The sequence below is a fragment of the Uranotaenia lowii genome, chromosome 1, assembly GCF_029784155.1.
Source record: "Uranotaenia lowii strain MFRU-FL chromosome 1, ASM2978415v1, whole genome shotgun sequence".
NCBI lineage: Eukaryota > Metazoa > Arthropoda > Insecta > Diptera > Culicidae > Uranotaenia > Uranotaenia lowii.
In genome coordinates this window covers 126,225,511-126,243,683 of record NC_073691.1, presented here as the reverse complement: position 1 = coordinate 126,243,683, position 18,173 = coordinate 126,225,511, and the positions used below count along the sequence as shown (strand labels likewise).

The 18,173-nt window shown below is 40.0% G+C and overlaps 2 protein-coding genes and 1 long non-coding RNA gene across 7 annotated transcripts in view; 2 read left to right on the top strand and 1 right to left on the bottom strand.

The window, feature by feature from the left end:
- The window catches only part of LOC129739855 (uncharacterized), a 36,377-nt gene extending 35,782 nt beyond the window's left edge, over positions 1 to 595 (bottom strand). For both annotated transcript variants that reach the window (XM_055731400.1, XM_055731397.1), the window contains exon 1: positions 381 to 595. Coding sequence is in view for 1 of the 2 variants with exons in the window: in XM_055731397.1 (XP_055587372.1) it covers positions 381 to 507 (127 nt within the window). In the remaining variant the exon portion in view is untranslated. The remainder of the gene's footprint in view (positions 1 to 380) is intronic.
- Positions 596 to 4,262: 3,667 nt separating this feature from the next.
- LOC129740104 (uncharacterized) lies at positions 4,263 to 5,883 on the top strand. Its single transcript, XR_008736108.1, has 3 exons — positions 4,263 to 4,465; positions 4,521 to 4,860; positions 4,934 to 5,883. It is a non-coding gene; the product is annotated as an uncharacterized LOC129740104 (long non-coding RNA).
- A 2,760-nt stretch (positions 5,884 to 8,643) lies between these two features.
- LOC129739852 (transcription initiation factor TFIID subunit 1) lies at positions 8,644 to 18,011 on the top strand. Of its 4 annotated transcripts, none has more exons than XM_055731393.1 (10): positions 8,644 to 8,914; positions 9,024 to 9,236; positions 9,534 to 12,381; positions 12,505 to 13,060; positions 13,120 to 13,985; positions 14,096 to 14,674; positions 14,733 to 14,831; positions 14,898 to 15,084; positions 16,436 to 16,906; positions 17,337 to 18,011. In XM_055731393.1, exons 2-10 carry the CDS (start codon positions 9,070 to 9,072, stop codon positions 17,939 to 17,941), a joined length of 6,378 nt encoding a protein of 2,125 aa, XP_055587368.1. In that variant the 5' UTR covers positions 8,644 to 8,914; positions 9,024 to 9,069; the 3' UTR covers positions 17,942 to 18,011. The 4 variants fall into 4 exon arrangements, with proteins under 4 accessions (XP_055587368.1, XP_055587365.1, XP_055587366.1 ...); XM_055731390.1 differs by having other exon boundaries at positions 8,644 to 8,920; XM_055731391.1 differs by having other exon boundaries at positions 8,644 to 8,920; positions 9,000 to 9,236.
- The last annotated feature ends 162 nt before the right edge of the window (positions 18,012 to 18,173 follow it).

Below are 18,173 nucleotides of genomic sequence, written 5' to 3'. Positions count from 1 at the left end.
CGCCAGTGTATTGCTACCTCCCTCACTCACACGCTCTCTCGCAACACTGGCAAAATTATCGGTGGGCCACCGTCCGTAAGTTTAACTCCGACAGGTCAAAACCAGTGCAACACCGTCCGAATAAACAAACAGTTTGACAGCACCTAGTGGTGCACCAGTGCAACACTAGTGCAACACTCGGCATAAACAAATACACTATAAGTGTCTCCCGAAGAAAATGGGAGACGCTGAGACCGTCTCGAGACGAATCGTCTCCTAGTATGGACTATGCTTAACTATGATTTTATATCGATGGGCTGATGCTAAATCAATAAAGAACAAACCAGAGTAAGTTCGCCGAATAACCCAACGCGATACATTCGGAAATTGATTCCATTTACCTCTGAATGCGACCAGTTTTTCGACTTGTTCCACTATTTGCTGGGAAGCTTGAGTGCAGGCAGCATCCTCGGCCGCGATGAGAAGTAGCCAGTTGCTATACTCAGATATAGTCATCGGACGATCCATGATTGATTTTGTTTAGTTTTGTAATGAAACTAGTAGAATTCGAACTGGATACTGCTAAAGCAAAAATTTAACGGTTTTGTTTACAAATAACAGCACATCAACACGCTTAAATAAGGATAATCATTATTGGATTAAAACTTACCCTCAATTTTGATTGAACCTGATTGAACCAGTGATGCCAAAAAGAGGTGCCAGGTGTCTTGATTTATAAGGATTTGTCCTGATTTTCGAGAGCGTCCTGATTTTTCAAAAACTCTCGAATTGTCCTGATTTTTGAAAATTAATTTTCCTTAAAATGTTCAAATTTCCAAAAACAAATACCTCAATTCTAATCGAAATTGTAATAAAACTATGAGAACTTCAAGCAAATCTGAAAAATAGTTAAACTAACCGATGGTAACCGTCCGTTCAGATGATATTTGAATGGTGTTTTTCGATACGCAGGACAGCAAAGAAGCTGCTCACGTCTGTTGCATAAATTGAGGCGTTTAAAGCACATGTATCTCGCTTTTGTTTATGCAATCTAAGCTGAGCTGCATATTATTTCCATATGAATTCAGAGGTGTTCTGAAAAATCCGGTTTTTTTCTTCGCGGTGTCCTGATTTTTGGCAAAACCACCTGGTACCTCTGATGCCAAATGCCAGCAAGACCGCAGCAAGCTTCAGAATTTCGTATTTAATAAAACGAATAAAACCGAATGAAATAATTCTAGAGTTTGTTTTGATTAGTTCGTATGAGCCACTTAGCGAGTTTCGGGAAATTCGCTATGGAAGTTTCGATGTACCTTAAAACTTGATTGCATTTGTATAAAACTTCGCTAATCTGTTCCTATTCGTTTCGTATGTTGCATGCAGAGCAGGCAAACGGTAACCATCAAACATACAATGTCACGTGATATTGATACACTCCTAAATATCCCTGTCATGCTACATATGTATCATATCACTGTTACATATAGTCGGATATCGCGACATTTTCAAATGACTGACATCCAAGCTAGCATGATGGTCATTTATTTACGTTGTCTGTCGACTAAGCTTTTCCTAGCATTTTTTTATGGATTAAAGGAATTTAGGCATTCAGTTCCAATTGAAATCTTTGTTTTAGTTAATATGATTTTGAATTTAACTGCGCATACCATCGATGAAAAATCAATACAATCAAAATAAAATTTAAAAGAGATCATCGGAATCAAACGAGGGGATATTTTTGTTGTTCAATCAACTAAGTAAAATACTGAAATTGACCCACGAAACAAAACGTTTATTTTATACAAAATTATTTAAAATGCTTCACCATACCCAGTGATAACAATTTGCCAAGTGCCGATCTATATTGGATCTCTTCCGGAATAAACGGTGGTGGAAGATTTTCATTTTGGAAGACCTGGTAAATCGACGGAAGTGGTTGATGCTCTGAACTACTCGATGACAATCGGAACAGGATTAGCGAGCTTGGTTATCCGAGTTGCTGGATAATACCTGAATCCGGACTAGAGTGGGTTTTCTATTTCCAAACCAACTGGAAGTTTCTTGAATTCAAAAACAGACGTTTCCTCGAAGTCAGAAAATATGAAGCGGTTCCGAGGAAAATTTGTCGATGCTAGATGGCCAACGGTTAGTCCAACTTCCACGTTCCTGTTAAACCAAATTTCGTTTTTAGACCTTTATCGACAAAAAACGAACACTTCTTACCTGATCCGGTCTGTAGGAATTAGCCTGGTGAGATTTATTCGTTCATGACCCGAAAACAGCTCGAACTTTATTGCTTGCTGTCGATTCATAAACGAGATTTTTTTGTAAATAAAAAAACGCGATCGCTGGGTTGGCATGCTACAAAGGTCATGCAACATTAATTCCTGTCAGCAACAAGATGACAGAAACATTGAATGCTTTGATCGCGTCGCTTTATGACAGGATTTTCAAAGAAATGATATTCATATAGATTACTTTGTTAAGGTCGGACGACCATGAGCGATATTTATCAGCACTGGTTGCATGAATTCATTATTACTGATATTTGCATTTATTTGCAATCGAAACGCAAATAATAGCAATGTGCCCATTCGAATGTTTCTCGAATCGGTGTTGCGCGGGGTTCCTACTTATTGTGAAAGTCAGAGAACCTTGAGTTTCTAAAAACCTTGCCAGAGACGGCACTGTATTCAGGGGTGCTAAGTGGTTTTGACAAAAATCAGGACACCACCATGAAAAAAATCAGGATTTTTCAGGACAGCATCAAATTGACCAAAATAACAAGCAGCTCTGCTTAGATTGCATAACTAAAGGTGAAATACAGGCTGAAGACGCCTCAAATTATGCAACTAAGAAGAGAAAAAACTTGGCGGGCCCGAAGTCAAGATCGAAAAACACTATTTAGATATCATTTGAACTAAAGATTATCATCGGTAAAACTAGTTAAACAACTTTATTAAAGATTTGTTTGATTTTCTCACCATTTCACAAAAAATTTACTTATCGTTTAGATATTTTTTTTAAATCAGGACGTTTTAGAGGTCATTTTTCAAAAATCAGATCAATTCAAGCGTTTTTGAAAAAATCAGGACGGCCTCTCGAAAATCAGGACAAATCCTGGAAAATCAGGACACCTGACATCGCTGGCTGTATTTGAAAACGCCATGCAATTTTTTTTCCGTGTACCATGAAAAAAATGTCACAAACACACAAGGATGCCAGGTGTTGAGGATAAAAAATCTGGGCAATTTTGAAAAAAAGTGTATGTCTGTGCATAAGGATAATCACAAATTTGGTACTAAACAAGAAATGTGATGTTGCGTGTGAGCGGGGGGGGGGGGGGGGGGGTTATTTGTTGGTCTGGTTGTCCTGTAGTAGGTATTCGGGTTATTTTCGAGCTGAGAACTATACCACAAACGCTGTTTCCTACTGTTTCCATGCCGATCTTATTTAAACAATAAAATGTTTAATGAATGATTGATCCAATACCAATGAATACAAGCAATATTTCAGTCTAATCTGGCACTTACGGATCAAATCCGGTGCATGAATATTGATTTCATCACTCAATTTTTAAAGTCTGTAAAATCTGGGCACTCTCAGCGAAAATCTGGGCAAAATCTGTGTCTGGCCAATATCTGGACGAAGGGCTAAAAGTCTTGGTTTTACAGACAAATCTGGGCACCTGGCAACCCAGCAAACACATGCATTTCACACTGGGTTGCCAGGTGCCCAGATTTGTCTGTAAAACCAAGACTTTTGACCCTTCTTCCAGATATTGGTCAGACACAGATTTTGCCCAGATTTTTACTAAGAGTGCCCAGATTTTACAGACTTTCAAAATTGAGTGATGAAATCAATATTCGTGTATCGAATTTGATCCGTAAGTGCCAGATTAGACTGAAATCTCGCTTGTATCCATAGGTATTTGACGTATTTGACTAATTATCATTAAACCCCCATTTTTTTAATGTTATGTTACGTGGTAGGAAACAGTGTTTGTTGTATAGTTCTCAACTTGAAAATAACCCACAGCAAAACACCCTCCCCCCCCTCCCCGCCCCGCTCACACGCATAACCTCTTGTTTAGTGTCAAATTTGTGATCTTCCTTATGCACAGACACTCCCAGACTTTTTTTCAAAATTGCCCAGATTTTTTATCCTCAACACCTGGCATCCCTGATTTCACATGTCACACGCACGCTCATTTTTACTTAACCATTTATGGATCAAAAATAACCATTTTTAAGCTTTTGCTTGAAAACTGCCAATATGGTTATTTTTCAATAATTTATCTTGTTGCAAATTTAACCATATTAGTAGTTCTCGAGCAATAACCAGAAAATGGTTGAAAACTTGGTGTTTAATCGCCATTTTGAAAGTAATTGATGGTGCAGCCGAACGTGTTCTTCAATTATTTTCTTTAATTGCTATAGTTCACCTGTCCTTGAAAATCGAATTATCATGAAGGAGTTTCTAAAAGGTAATCCTTAATTTATTTCAAACCTGACGACTAACAAAAATAAAACTAATTTCAGTGCGCCAAGTGAGAGCTCCGCTTCCAGTTCCAATAATTACGGGAAAAGCTGTGCCGGTTCATCGTTGAAGTCACACCTAACAAAAATAAAAGCATCGTAATCGGTTCCCACACCATCCGGAAGGTGTACAATTATGCAATGAAGAAGCCTAGAATGACGCTCCTGGTAGTACCTGGCAAAAGAGTATCGTGGATTCATCTGGATGTGGTATCTTTTCATTCGTACAAAATGAAACCCCGAATGATGGCGGAGAAGGCCTGGATGAAGCTACATCCAAACATGGTCGAGAAGAAGATCTGGTTTATCATTGGCGAAAACAATCGACTTCCTAGGATCGAAGGTTGGTAAATAAATGTAAATTCTGAGTCTTGAATCTGTGCTTTAATTTTAAAATCTTTTTAATTCACTTTTAGCATATCCAAACCTGCCTCCACATTTGATCGGAAGATTTCCTCTTACGCGTTAAACTTCGGGTTGGCAACAAGAGTGTCCGATATTACGGCTAGTTTTCTATAATCAGAGCAGTCGAAAATTTGCCTCGGGCAGATCCGGAAACCTGTGAGATGCGAGTTTTCATCGAGGATGCTGCTAGTGGGAAACGGTGAGGCGTCAGATAAGCCAGCAATTGAGCTAAACACGGAGCTAGAAGAGCTAGTAAATGGTCCAGGCCAAGTCAAGTGGACAGTCTCAGATGGTGTAAGAAGCTGCCAGTCAGATTGGATTTAAGACGTTCCCGAGAAAATGGTCGAAAACCATCAACGCGAAACTTTGAACGTTCCTGTAGGCGTGGCGGCATGAAGGAAAATCACATTAAAATCACCAAGCATTTCGAGCTATGTGCAATTTTCCCATCAGCCCAACGCCCAAAACTCCTGACCCACCCCACCCCAGAAAGTTGCGTCTTCAGCAATACTAGAGCAACATTCATTGATCAGTTAGGTTACTCAGAAAGTAAATCATTGGAAACCTTTATTGAAATGTTTATAGTTTTTTGAGGATTCGTTAACGTTCAAAACTTCTAGTGTTAGGTGCTGAAAAGCAAGTCAAATTGTAAAACAGATTCTAGGACAACGTAAGTTTTGAAAAAAATGATTCAGCCCAAAGACAAAAAGCAAATCAATTATCGAGTTTCGACAACAACCAATTCAGTTATTTTAGTTTCAAGCTGCAGTTCGTCACTACAAAAGGAAAGGAAGCAAATATTAGGAAATTAAATTATTGTGGTCGCCCCATCTATATTATTGTTAGATCAATTGATATGTAGAAACTATCCGGAACAATCGGTTAAAGCACATTTTAAGACCTAAAAAGAACTATTATTTGATATCGGATCTGATCCAACCAAGAAAATTGTTTGTGTAGAAAAAGCGACGCAAATGTGATTGAAATGTTTGCATTTAATTAAAAAAAAGAAGCAATTTCTTCAAAACTTCTAAAATCTCTTTTCTTTTAATTTGAAAATCCCATTAATCACAACAAAAAATAACCATATGCCGCTTTGTTTCCACATAGCGCTAAGGTTGAAAAATAACCATTTTTCAACTTCTCTTCCAGAATCCCATTCGGTTGAAAAATAACCATTTTCGAACTTCTCCCCTAGAAGTCATTTTATGACTTCTCATGGAGAACTCATAAAATGACATTTCTCGGGAAAAGGTCAAATATGGTTATTTTTGAAACGTAAATGGTTTAATAGTTTCTAGCGTGCGCTAGAAACTATTGAACCATTTAAGATTCAAAAATAACCATTTTAGACCTTTTCCCGGGAAATGCCATTTTATGAGTTCTCCATGAGAACTCATAAAATGACTTTTCGGGGAGAAGTTGAAATATGGTTATTTTTTAACCGTATTTTATTTGGCGAAGAAGTTGGAAAATGGTTATTTTTTAATTGAAATTTAAGGAGCATTTTTCCTCTGATGAAAATTGCAGCTATGATAGTCAGAAAAAAAATAAGATTTTGAAATGTTTTGTTTATTGTCGAAAGTATTGTAGTGTATTCCTACAAGTATTTTTATTGCCGTGCAGTCCGGCCAGTATTTTCGCGAACTCGTCGAATGGAAATCTTCCAAATCAAGCAGGGTAATTTGTTTCAACCATGCCGGATTCTTCGGAGCCCTCGGACTAGGCTGTAAACGTGAACATGTCCTTGCCTTGATCGCTCTTATCGAGCCCGGAGCTAAAGCCAAGCGGCAAACCTTTGCCCAACGATTTACGACCCGCTCCGATGCCTACGTGCTCCAAGCTAAGTCGGGGGAGATTTTGGCCATCTGGGATCATCCAAGTTTTTGGTGCTGCTAAGCTATTGACATTCGATGACCATCAGTTCTGGTTCTGGTTCCGGATATGTGAACGACATCTCCCAAGCAACCAGAATTCCCTTAAAAAGGTTCCATAGAAGCTTAATCAGCTCTCGTTTGTGTCTGAAGAGAATGCTAATCAGCCCAAAATTTAAGTTCTTAAAGCTACTTTCAAGTTCGTTTAGGTGGCTGTAGAGAACGCTATTCAGCTTCTAAGAGAATGTCAAGAAATTTCTACGCGCCGAAAAAAAAATCCGATTGACAGATCGCTCTGACAACCACATTTCAGATTGGTAGGTTGCCGGTCTATCATGGTCTATCTCATTGATTTCAATTATATTGTTTTGATTACAAAAGCTGCTTACACGCCTAGAGAATTGAACCGCTGCTCTCTAGGTTGCAATGAAACTTACCAGCCTCTCGACCAATCCAGCAATAGTTAATTGCCACTGTAATGATTAGTATTTAAACTTAATGTCATTAGAGATGATTGAGTGGGTTGGTCAATAGAAGGTACCTTATTTCGTTCAAAGGACTTTCAGTACACAATATGAATCATAACAAAAATTCGCATCATCAGAAATTTATTCGAATATCTTAACATTTATAAGAAAAATTCGAAAAAATCTTGAATTCCATTTGTAAATATCAGTACAGATATAAACAAAACAAATACCATGACGAGAAATTGACAGACATTTTTGACATGTCGCTTAGAATTCCCATATAGGTTCTTTAAAACACCTTCAAGTATCTTAATGGTGCGCTTTAAAATGTTACGCGAACGTTATCGACCTTCTTGAAAAACATTTTTGACATGTCGCTTAGAATTCCCTTATAGGTTCTTTAAAACACCTTCAAGTTTCTTAATGGTGCGCTTTAGGATGTTACGCGAACGTTATCGACCTTCTTGAAAAACATTTTTGTCATGTCGCTTAGATTTCCCGTATAGGTTCTTTAAAACACCTTCAAGTATCTTAATGGTGCGTTTTGGAATGTAACGGGAACTTTATCGACCTTCTTGAAAGAAGTTCCATTAAAAGCGCTTAGAAGTTCCGTTATCGATAGTATTAACCTTTCAAAGGGCGATGGAAGTTCCTGAGTAACTTTTACGCGACAAGAGTCACCTGAAGTTCCCGTAAAACATTTTTTCAGCCAAATGTGAACTTCGGAGCTCCATCTTTAAGTAAAGACTCGACTTTTGGTTGCTTGGGCTATGTGTTGAGGTCTGTCGTTTGATTCCAATCCGGCAGATCGCTGTCTCGCCAATACTCGTGCCGGAATCCAAATCCGACACTTGATTTTCCGGGCAGCCATGGGGTGAAAATTATCAGGCAAATATTCCAGCAGGAGGTTCAAAATTTCTTGCTTTCGCTGTTTGGTTGCCAAAGCGGTGTAGTTCGTTATAGAGCTGGAACTTCTTCCGTTTATCTACGGGTAAGAAAAATTTGGTATGATTATCCGGTCCCTGCAAAAATAAAAAAATCACTAATATTAAATAAAATTAATGTTAGAAAATGATAACTTACCGTGCATCAATAATTGCACCAGTTTACGCTTGGAATTAACTAAAATTCTACAGCAAATAATTATTCTCTTCAAGAACGATCCCTCGAACGATTACGAAAATGCACCATGTTTTTTCTCTTTCACGATTGAGGTTAAATTTTCATCCTTTTTTCGGTTAATACCCGAAAACTAGGAATATGGTTAAAATTGTACCTTAAAATATTGATGAAAAATAACCATATTGGCAGTTCTGCAGGAAAACCCAGAAAATGGTTATTTTTCATTCGAAAATGGTTAAATGAAAACGAGCGTGTGCACGGCATAACAGCTCAATTTTTCATCATCGCGTGAAGGCAAAGCGGCTTCTTTTGTTTTAAATTTAATAATTTCCTAAGAAAAAAAGCTTAAAACGGTAAAAAGTGCTGTTTAGATTGTTCTATGGTAAAAATAGTATCCGTATCAAGCGTTAGTTTTGAGTTTCGTTTGAATTCCAAAGCGCTAGCTGCAAATATAAAACAGCTCAGCGGCAGCTTGTCGGTCCGGCTGTCCGAACGTAGCTCGGCGATTTTTTTTGTCTTCGTAGTGGTGTGTGTAAGTGCAAAAAACCTTTTGTTTTTCACATGGTTTTCTTGCCCATTGTATTCGCCGATATTGTTGGTGATAAAATCAGCTGTTTTCTCGTTCTGTATTACAGAATTGGCTCTTTCTATTTGGCTTATGTTTGTCCCCGCTTCATCATAATGATGGACAACGATAGTGATAACGATAATGATCATGACAACGATAACGATGGAGACGGAGAACTGAATTTGGCCGGTTTCCTGTTCGGCAATGTCGATGAGCAGGGTCGGCTGGAAAATGATTTTTTGGATGAAGAAGCCAAACAACATCTTTCATCTTTATCAAGGTAAAAATTATAATTGCTTCCGTTAATAACTATGAAGTGGAAATAAGGTCATAGCGGGCACCTTGTGGAGAAAACCCAAAACTTGGAGGGAAATATTTGAGGAGCATCATGGTTGATTTAAGATGAAGTTGACTCAATCGAAAATGGCTATTTTGTATCGCCCAAAAATTATAATTTTTTGGTCACACAGTTGGTTTTCCAAAAATATTTCAGTAAAAAAAGGGGTGCACGTTCGCCGGGGGTCTAGTTATGCCCTTATTTCTCCTATTAATGTTCTTTTATTGTCTTGAAACGTAGGATGGGTCTTTCGTCTTTGCTGGATGATGTTCTCACGGATGGCACTGAAAAACCCGTGTACAATAGTGACAGCGACGATTCATCCTCCAGTGATGATAATCGCTATGATCGGCACGACGATGACGGCGGAAACTATCGTATCAAAGCCGATGATGCAATCGATTATTCCGATATCAATGAATTAGCAGAAGATTTGCCTGTGGCAATCGAGCCATCCCAGCAGAGAAAATTACGCAAAGATTCCGATGGAGATGAAGAAGATTATGATGATATCGAGGCATCAATTCCCGTAAGCAAAGTCGACATGAAGAAGGTTTCTGGAAGAAGTCGCGATCGCTCCGAAGATGACGGTGACGACGAGGATGATGGTATTCCGGATGATAAGGATCTCATGCCTCCTCCTAGCGCACCAATAAGCGGAGCAGATGGCGAAGATCCAGCATCAGAAAAACCCAAAGTAGAACGAAAGTTAGATACACCATTGGCGGCTATGTTGCCATCAAAATATGCCGACGTTGACGTTCGAGATCTATTTCCGGATTTCCGACCGGATAAAGTTCTTCGTTTTTCTAGATTATTTGGTCCTGGCAAAATTTCCAGCTTACCTCAAATATGGCGAAGTGTGCGTCGCCGTCGAAAGAAGAAACAACAAAAGCTAAAAATGAAAGATGGTTCAGATTCAACCTCAGATTCTGATGAACCCAAGAGGAGAAGAGGTTTTGATTTTGTGTATGCGCCTGCACCTTCCCGAGACCATTGGGTTTCCGATGATGAGGACAAACTGTTAAGTTTAACTAGAGAAGAAGAAAAAGAAGAAAAGCCCTTAAACGATAGCAATGGCGATTCTAAACCAAAAGTGGCAGACTGGAGATTTGGACCAGCTCAAGTTTGGTATGATATGTTAGATGTCCCAGAAACAGGCGAAGGTTTTAATTACGGGTTTAAGCAAACAGACCGTAGGGAGGAAGTAGATATCAAAGGAGAACCGATTCCGGATGACGCATTTCTAATGGTTTCTCAGTTGCACTGGGAAGACGACGTGGTTTGGGATGGAAATGACATCAAACACAAAGTTATGCAGAAGCTCAATTCAAAAATAAACGCGGCTGGTTGGGTACCTTCCAGTGGTTCTCGAACAGCTGGAGCCTTCAGTCAGCCGGGAAAAAGTATACCTGCATCACCCGCAGTTGGAAGTTCTAAGCCGATGAGCTCTGCCCAAAGTAAAATGAGTAAAACGCAAATGATAATCAATGCTGCTCAAAACAAACAGGAAGAATCTGACGATACCTGGTACAGCATTTTCCCTGTCGAAAATGAAGAACTTGTCTACAGTAAATGGGAAGATGAGGTCATTTGGGATGCAGAGTGTGTGAGCAAAGTTCCCAAACCAAAAGTTCTCACTTTAGATCCCAATGATGAAAATATCATTCTTGGCATTCCGGATGATATCGATCCGTCAAAGATTATCCGAAATACTGGTCCTGCACCGAAGGTTAAAATCCCACATCCTCATGTCAAAAAGTCGAAAATTTTGCTCGGAAAGGCTGGCGTAATCAACGTTCTTGCCGAAGACACTCCACCACCACCACCCAAAAGTCCTGATCGTGATCCGTTCAACATATCCAACGATGTTTACTATATGGCCAAATCTTCGGAAGCAACTCTTAAACTCAAAGTCGGAGGTGGAAACTTACTACAACACTCAACTCCAGTTGTCGAACTTCGAGCTCCATTTATTCCCACTCATATGGGTCCGATGAAATTGCGTATGTTCCATCGACCACCGATGAAAAAATATTCTCACGGAGCACTTTCCTCCATCGATCCCCAACCTGTTTTACCACTCCTCAAACACATAAAAAAGAAAGCCAAACAACGCGAAATGGAACGGATTGCTTCTGGTGGTGGAGATGTCTTCTTCATGCGCACTCCTGATGATCTTTCAGGTCGTGACGGAGAACTTATCTTGGTGGAATTCTGCGAAGAACATCCTCCTCTTATGAATCAGGTTGGAATGGCCACGAAAATAAAGAATTATTACAAACGAAAGGTGGCCAAAGATGCTGGACCCCAGGAATATCGCTTCGGAGAAATTCACTTTGCGCACACTTCACCTTTCCTCGGAATTCTGCATCCTGGTCAGTGCATACAGGTGGTTGAAAATAACATGTACCGGGCGCCGATTTACCCACATACCGTTCAGGAATCCGATTTTCTAGTTATCCGTACCCGTAGCAGCTATTTCGTTCGAGAAATTGATGCCCTTTTCACTGCTGGCCAAGAATGTCCGTTGTACGAGGTGCCCGGACCAAACTCTAAACGGGCGAATAATTTTGTCCGAGACTTTTTGCAAGTTTTCATCTATCGTTTGTTCTGGAAGAGCAAAGACAATCCACGCAAAATTCGTATGGATGACATCAAAAAAGCCTTTCCGGCACACTCTGAGAGTAGCATTCGGAAGCGCTTGAAGCAATGCGCCGATTTCAAGAGAACAGGTATGGATTCGAATTTTTGGGTCATTAAACCCGAGTTTCGGCTCCCTTCGGAGGAGGAAATCCGCGCGATGGTCTCTCCCGAACAGTGCTGTGCGTATTTCAGCATGATAGCTGCTGAGCAGCGCCTCAAAGATGCTGGCTACGGCGAGAAGTTTATTTTCGCTCAGCAAGAGGACGACGACGAAGAAATGCAGCTAAAGATGGATGATGAGGTAAAGGTGGCTCCCTGGAACACCACGAGGGCCTACATACAGGCAATGAGGGGAAAATGTATCCTACAGCTGAACGGCCCTTGTGATCCAACCGGTTGCGGCGAAGGGTTCTCGTATGTACGAATGCCAAACAAACCTACGGTTAGTATTGCATTTTGTTTTTATGTCATGTGGGTGTTTCTCAATTAATGTTTGGGACACAAATTTCATTATATTTAGGAATAAGGCAATAAGCTCAATAAGTATAAAACAATCCCATTCTAGCAAAACAAAGAGGAAATAGAAAGCCAGCCGAAGCGTACTGTCACTGGAACGGATGCCGATTTGCGTCGACTTTCGCTGAACAATGCCAAAGCTTTGCTACGCAAATTCCAAGTACCGGAAGAGGAAATAAAAAAATTATCCCGCTGGGAGGTTATTGACGTTGTACGAACGTTGTCCACGGAAAAGGCAAAGGCCGGCGAAGAAGGAATGGATAAGTTTTCGCGTGGTAATCGTTTTTCCATCGCCGAACATCAAGAGCGTTACAAGGAAGAATGCCAGCGGATCTTCGATCTGCAAAATCGAGTTCTTGCTTCGTCGGAAGTTCTCTCTACAGACGAGGGTGAATCGACGGCTTCTGAAGAATCCGATTTGGAGGAACTAGGTAAAAATTTGGAAAATATGTTGGCCAACAAGAAAACTTCCACTCAACTGTCGCTGGAGAGGGAGGAACAGGAAAGGCAGGAATTGCTCAGAAAAATAATGGAAGAACAGGGCAGCTCGAAAGGAGGAAAAAAAGGGAAGGATGATGATTTAAAGGAGATTCCTCCTCCTACTAGTAAGTTTTATGCGAATGCATTTGTAGAACAGTATATTTTAACAGATCCTTTGTTTTAGCAAAAATTCTCAAAATTACACGAACATTCAAAAACTCTGAAGGTCGCGAATTCACTAGGGTGGAAATTGTTCGAAGATCGCCGGTCATCGATGCGTATGTTAAAATTCGAACCACTAAAGACGAAGCCTTCATTCGTCAGTTTGCCACTCTGGATGAAGCGCAGAAGGAGGAAATGAAGCGAGAAAAAAGACGAATTCAAGAACAACTTCGTCGTATTAAACGTAATCAACTGAAAATTGGCATGCTTCAGCAGCAAAATCAACAGCAACACTCGGTGGGTACACCGATTAGTCTTGGTGATCGCGAAACTCCGGGCAGTTCCAAATCGAACACCAGCCTTTCGACGCCCAAAGAAAGTCACACTAAGGAGAGCAGCCCATCGTCTCGAAAGAAAGTTAAATTGAAGCCAGATTTGAAACTTAAGTGTGGTGCCTGTGGTCAAGTGGGTCACATGAGAACAAACAAGGCTTGTCCGCTGTACACGGGAACAGTTCCAACTCCATCGGTGAATGTGGCCATGACCGAGGAACAAGAGGAAGAAATTGAAAAAGAATTGAACGCAGATGATGAGGATTTGGTTAACGTCGACGGTACTAAAGTAAAGTTGAGCGGAAAGTTGCTGAAGCGCCACGAAGATGTAAAGAGAAGAACGCTTCTGTTGAAGGTTCCCAAAGAAGCAGTAGGAAAGAAAAAACGGCGGGTTGGTGGCGATGCCAACTGCGATTACCTCAAGCGCCACAAAACAGCCAACCGCAGGAGAACGGATCCACTGGTGGTATTTTCTTCGATACTGGAACAACTTTTGAACGAACTGCGAGATATGCCGGACGTTGCTCCGTTTATGTTCCCGGTCAATGCTAAACAGGTAAGACCGTTAGTTTATTTGTTTAACCTTCTCAAAATAGCAGGTTTTGAAAATAAATATGTTTCGATTTATTACTATGTTTTATCAGATAATGAAACTTTCTTGTGTAGGTTGTAGATTACCATAAAATAGTACAGAGGCCGATGGATTTGCAAACTATTCGAGAGCACATTCGCCAAAAGAAGTACCAAACGAGAGACGAATTTATTGCAGATATCAATCAAATAGTGGAAAACTCCTCCCTGTACAACGGAGCCAAGAGTTCACTTACGATTGCAGCCCAAAGGATGCTGCAAAAATGTAAGGATCGGATGCAGGAAAAAGAAGACCGCCTAGCTCGGCTCGAAAAAAGTATCAATCCTCTGTTGGACGATGATGATCAGGTGGCCTTGTCCTACATGCTTGGAGAGTACGTGAACGGTCCGCTGAAGGCTATGCCTGAAAGTTGGCCATTTTTGAAACCGGTCAACAAGCGGTTAGTTAAAGATTACTACACCATCATTCGGAAGCCGATGGATCTGGAAAAGGTGTCCAAGAAAATTGCTACTCACAAGTACCACTCGAGAGCGGATTTCCTACAGGATATAATTCTAATTGCCGACAATTGTGAAACGTACAATGGAGCGGAGGCCAATTTTACCCGACAGGCCCGCCACATGGTCGAAGTTGTGCGACAAGCTTTGGATGCTGTGAGTAGAAGTTTAAAATATCGAGTTGAACTTAAGTTGATGTTTGATTTTTTCTCAGATGGATAACATGGGCCAGCTTGAGAAAAACATTGCACTCGTTCAAGAACGTGCTCGCAATGAAGATATCGATTGGGAAGACGACGAACGCGATGCGAAGGTATTTTTTTTTTCATTTTATATTTTTTAAAATGAATACTTTTTATAACACTTGCATGTTTCTCAGTTTTTCCAAGGTTCTCGAGATACTTCGCCAGATTACGGCGAAGGCGATACCAGCAATTTGGAACGGCCTTCATCAGCTGGGTCGATGAATTCAAGCCGACCCGGTCCCAGTGGATTGGCAAAAAAAAGCATGTTCGACGCCAGCAAGAAGATTCGTGGCAGACCGAAGAAAAATCATCCCGAAGAAGGTAAGTGTTTAGTTCTTGGTTACGGTTTGATAATCCAATGCTTCTAATAGAGAGTCTTTAAAATTGTCCTTTTTATATTATGTACTGGAATGTAAAATTTGGTTCATATTCGATTGAATTCATTACTACACGAGATAAAAATGCATGATTAACCATTTTTTTAATTGCTCAGGTATTGTCATGTTGTTCATCTGTGTGATCTATTTAATGTTGCATGTACGTAGGTTTACCAGCAAGTAATAACAATAATAGCTTTAAATTAAACACTGCATTATCATCGTTAACTCACACACACTCACCAGACACTAAAAATTCTGTACGACACATTCAGTATATAAATAACGAGTATCTACTAAATATCACGTACAACGCATTTAACGGGATCGTATTGTCTTTGGTTTCATTCAAATTTGTATACTTTGCTAAGTTGTTTCAAGTTGTTTGGATAAACAATGTGTTCTTCGGTTGTTCCTTTTTCGAAATTGTTTTTGAAACCGGCCCCAACTCCATTCGAACAGGTACGTCGGTAAAGGTAATTTCTCATATATAGGTTGGATCAGTAATCTTTCGATTTAGTAACGGTTTGCTAATTGCCTTTGGCAAAACAACTTAAATCATAATAGTTTTCAAAATTTCAAATTGTTTCGAATTAGCTTTCAAGCTTTGCTGTGAAAGAAATCTAATATGTTTCCGGGTCATAAAAAGGGATACAAAAAATCTCAATAACTACCTTGGATATCCAGCCCTATGTGCGATAGCTAAACTGGTTGAATTGGTGGTTCTGAATCCCATTTTCTAATCCTGTAAACATAACTTTGTCAATGATCAGCACAGATTCGAGCCCAAACGCTTCACGGCAAGTTACTTACTTTGTGCATGAAAGTTTGGACGCTTAGTTTTCTGTAGATCTCTACTTGGCTGGTTTCGCAGCTACTTAACTGTACACTTATTGACAGTTCGCGCTCGAGACTTTTCTACAGGCAACTCACTGCGTAAACTTTCATTCCTGGGAAACTCAATTTATTTGCTACGACATGAGGCTTGCAAATTGCACCTACGACAGATACCAAAAAAAAAAATCTTAATTTTTCCAATTTTTATTACTAATTTGTTATTTATTCGTGCTGTTGTACTGGTGTAAAGTTCCATTAACTGTGTGTCGCTCGTTTAGTGAAATTTCATCATACATAACTGCTGCGTGAATGCTTTCGACTTTATGTAATTTCTTTACCGACACGACAAAATACTACCTCACAAACACTACATCATCTGTTTAAACAAGCGAGTCCATTTAAACATGTGTGTAAACGAAATGATGTCCCGTAACCGTGTGATAAATCTTCGACCGCAGAATTCCCTGGCATGGCGATGTCGCAGATGATGAACAAGATGCTGGCGAAACGGGTCCGTGGTCGGCCAAAAAAAGAAGGTTTTCTTTCGCACAGCAGGGACGGGGTGCTCGTCCACGATGATAATAGTACCCAGAGTAGTTTTCATGGTGATCTTCATCATCACCAACCGTATCAGGCAAATCGTCTAATGGTGTCTGCGAATCCCATGTCGATGGCGGCTGCTGGTTCTTCTGGGATTCCTATTGGTGCATCAACTTCGGATTTATGGGTCAACGATCCATCGGCTTCGGCCTATGAAATGAACTGGATGGCCAATACTGGCACTTCGGTTACGGACGGCAGGCAAATAAAAAGTGAACCCACCAGTAATTACCCATATGGTGAACAACAACGACAGCAATCATTCCAACGGCAGCACGGTGGAAGCTTTCTAGGTAGTGGCAGTAGATTCGTAAAAAGTTTCAAACGAGGTAAGTTTGAAAAAAGTTCATAACCCACTATCGAACTCTTACTGGTAGGTAGCTGTTACCGATCCCTAATCTATTCACACAGTGCACTGTAAATATTGCATGTTTCGAATAATCCTTTACGCTAGCTAGTATTAGAAAATCTAAATGCTTAGTTAGATTTAGTGCATTTTTATCTAATTATACATTTTCCGTTATTCGAAATGTACTGGGGCCTTAAAAAGCATATTTATATCTTATAGAAAGCATTTTTAGTCCCTCAACAAGCATCGTGCATATCTTGCTCACTTAACGTTTAGTCCTCGAAAAAAGCTATTCGGCACGTTATACTTGATCTCAGGGTATCATCATCCTTTCTAATCTTTTTACTACAGATTGCAGAGAACAACCAAACATAAAACTTGAAATTAATCCCTTGCATAATTTATTACAGAAGGAGGTGGTCAATATTCTTCGGATGATGAGGAATTTGAAGAGGTAACTATGAGTGACAACGAGGGCGTTTCGGTGATGCTGGATCAATCGAATGCGGCTTCCAGTTCATCAATGCTGCAGCCTACGGAGGGTGCAGGCGATGGCCACCAGGCAGCGGATGCTGCAGTTAATCAACAACAGCAACTATTCAACCAAACAGCGGATGAATCGCTGGAGATTGATCCCAATTACGATCCCAGTGATTTCCTGTCCGGTATGACTAACCGACCATTGGGTGCCGGTAATGATCAGGCCGATCTGCTTGTCGGTGGTAGCCAGTTTCAGTTTCAGCAACAGAATCAACCTTTGGATGAAAATATGCAGCAGCAATTCCAACAGCCGCAGCAATATCAGCAAATCGACGTTCAACAAAGTCAAATCCAGCAACAGCAATTGTATTCGCAACAGGAGCAGACGACGTCGAGATTGCCACCTTTGTCATCGCTGCATAAAGATCTCGCTATCTCGGATAGTGACGACGAGCAGAATAATCTTCAAATGGACGTCTTCAACAATGGAAACGAGAACGACGATAATGATGACGGTGGTGGTTTGTGGTTTTAAAGCGAGTACTTTATATTAGATCCAGATTGTTAATAATATACCTATTCGATTAGTTATTCGATATAAAAGATGATACATGTTCAATAAATATATGTACTACTATTAGTAATAAAAAAAAGATTAATAAGCCGAAAGTCGTTCACTGTGGGTATGTTGACGCGTTTACATGGTTATTATCTTTGTCTTATTTTTATTGCTGTTGGGACATATTTTGAATATTATTTATGAACTT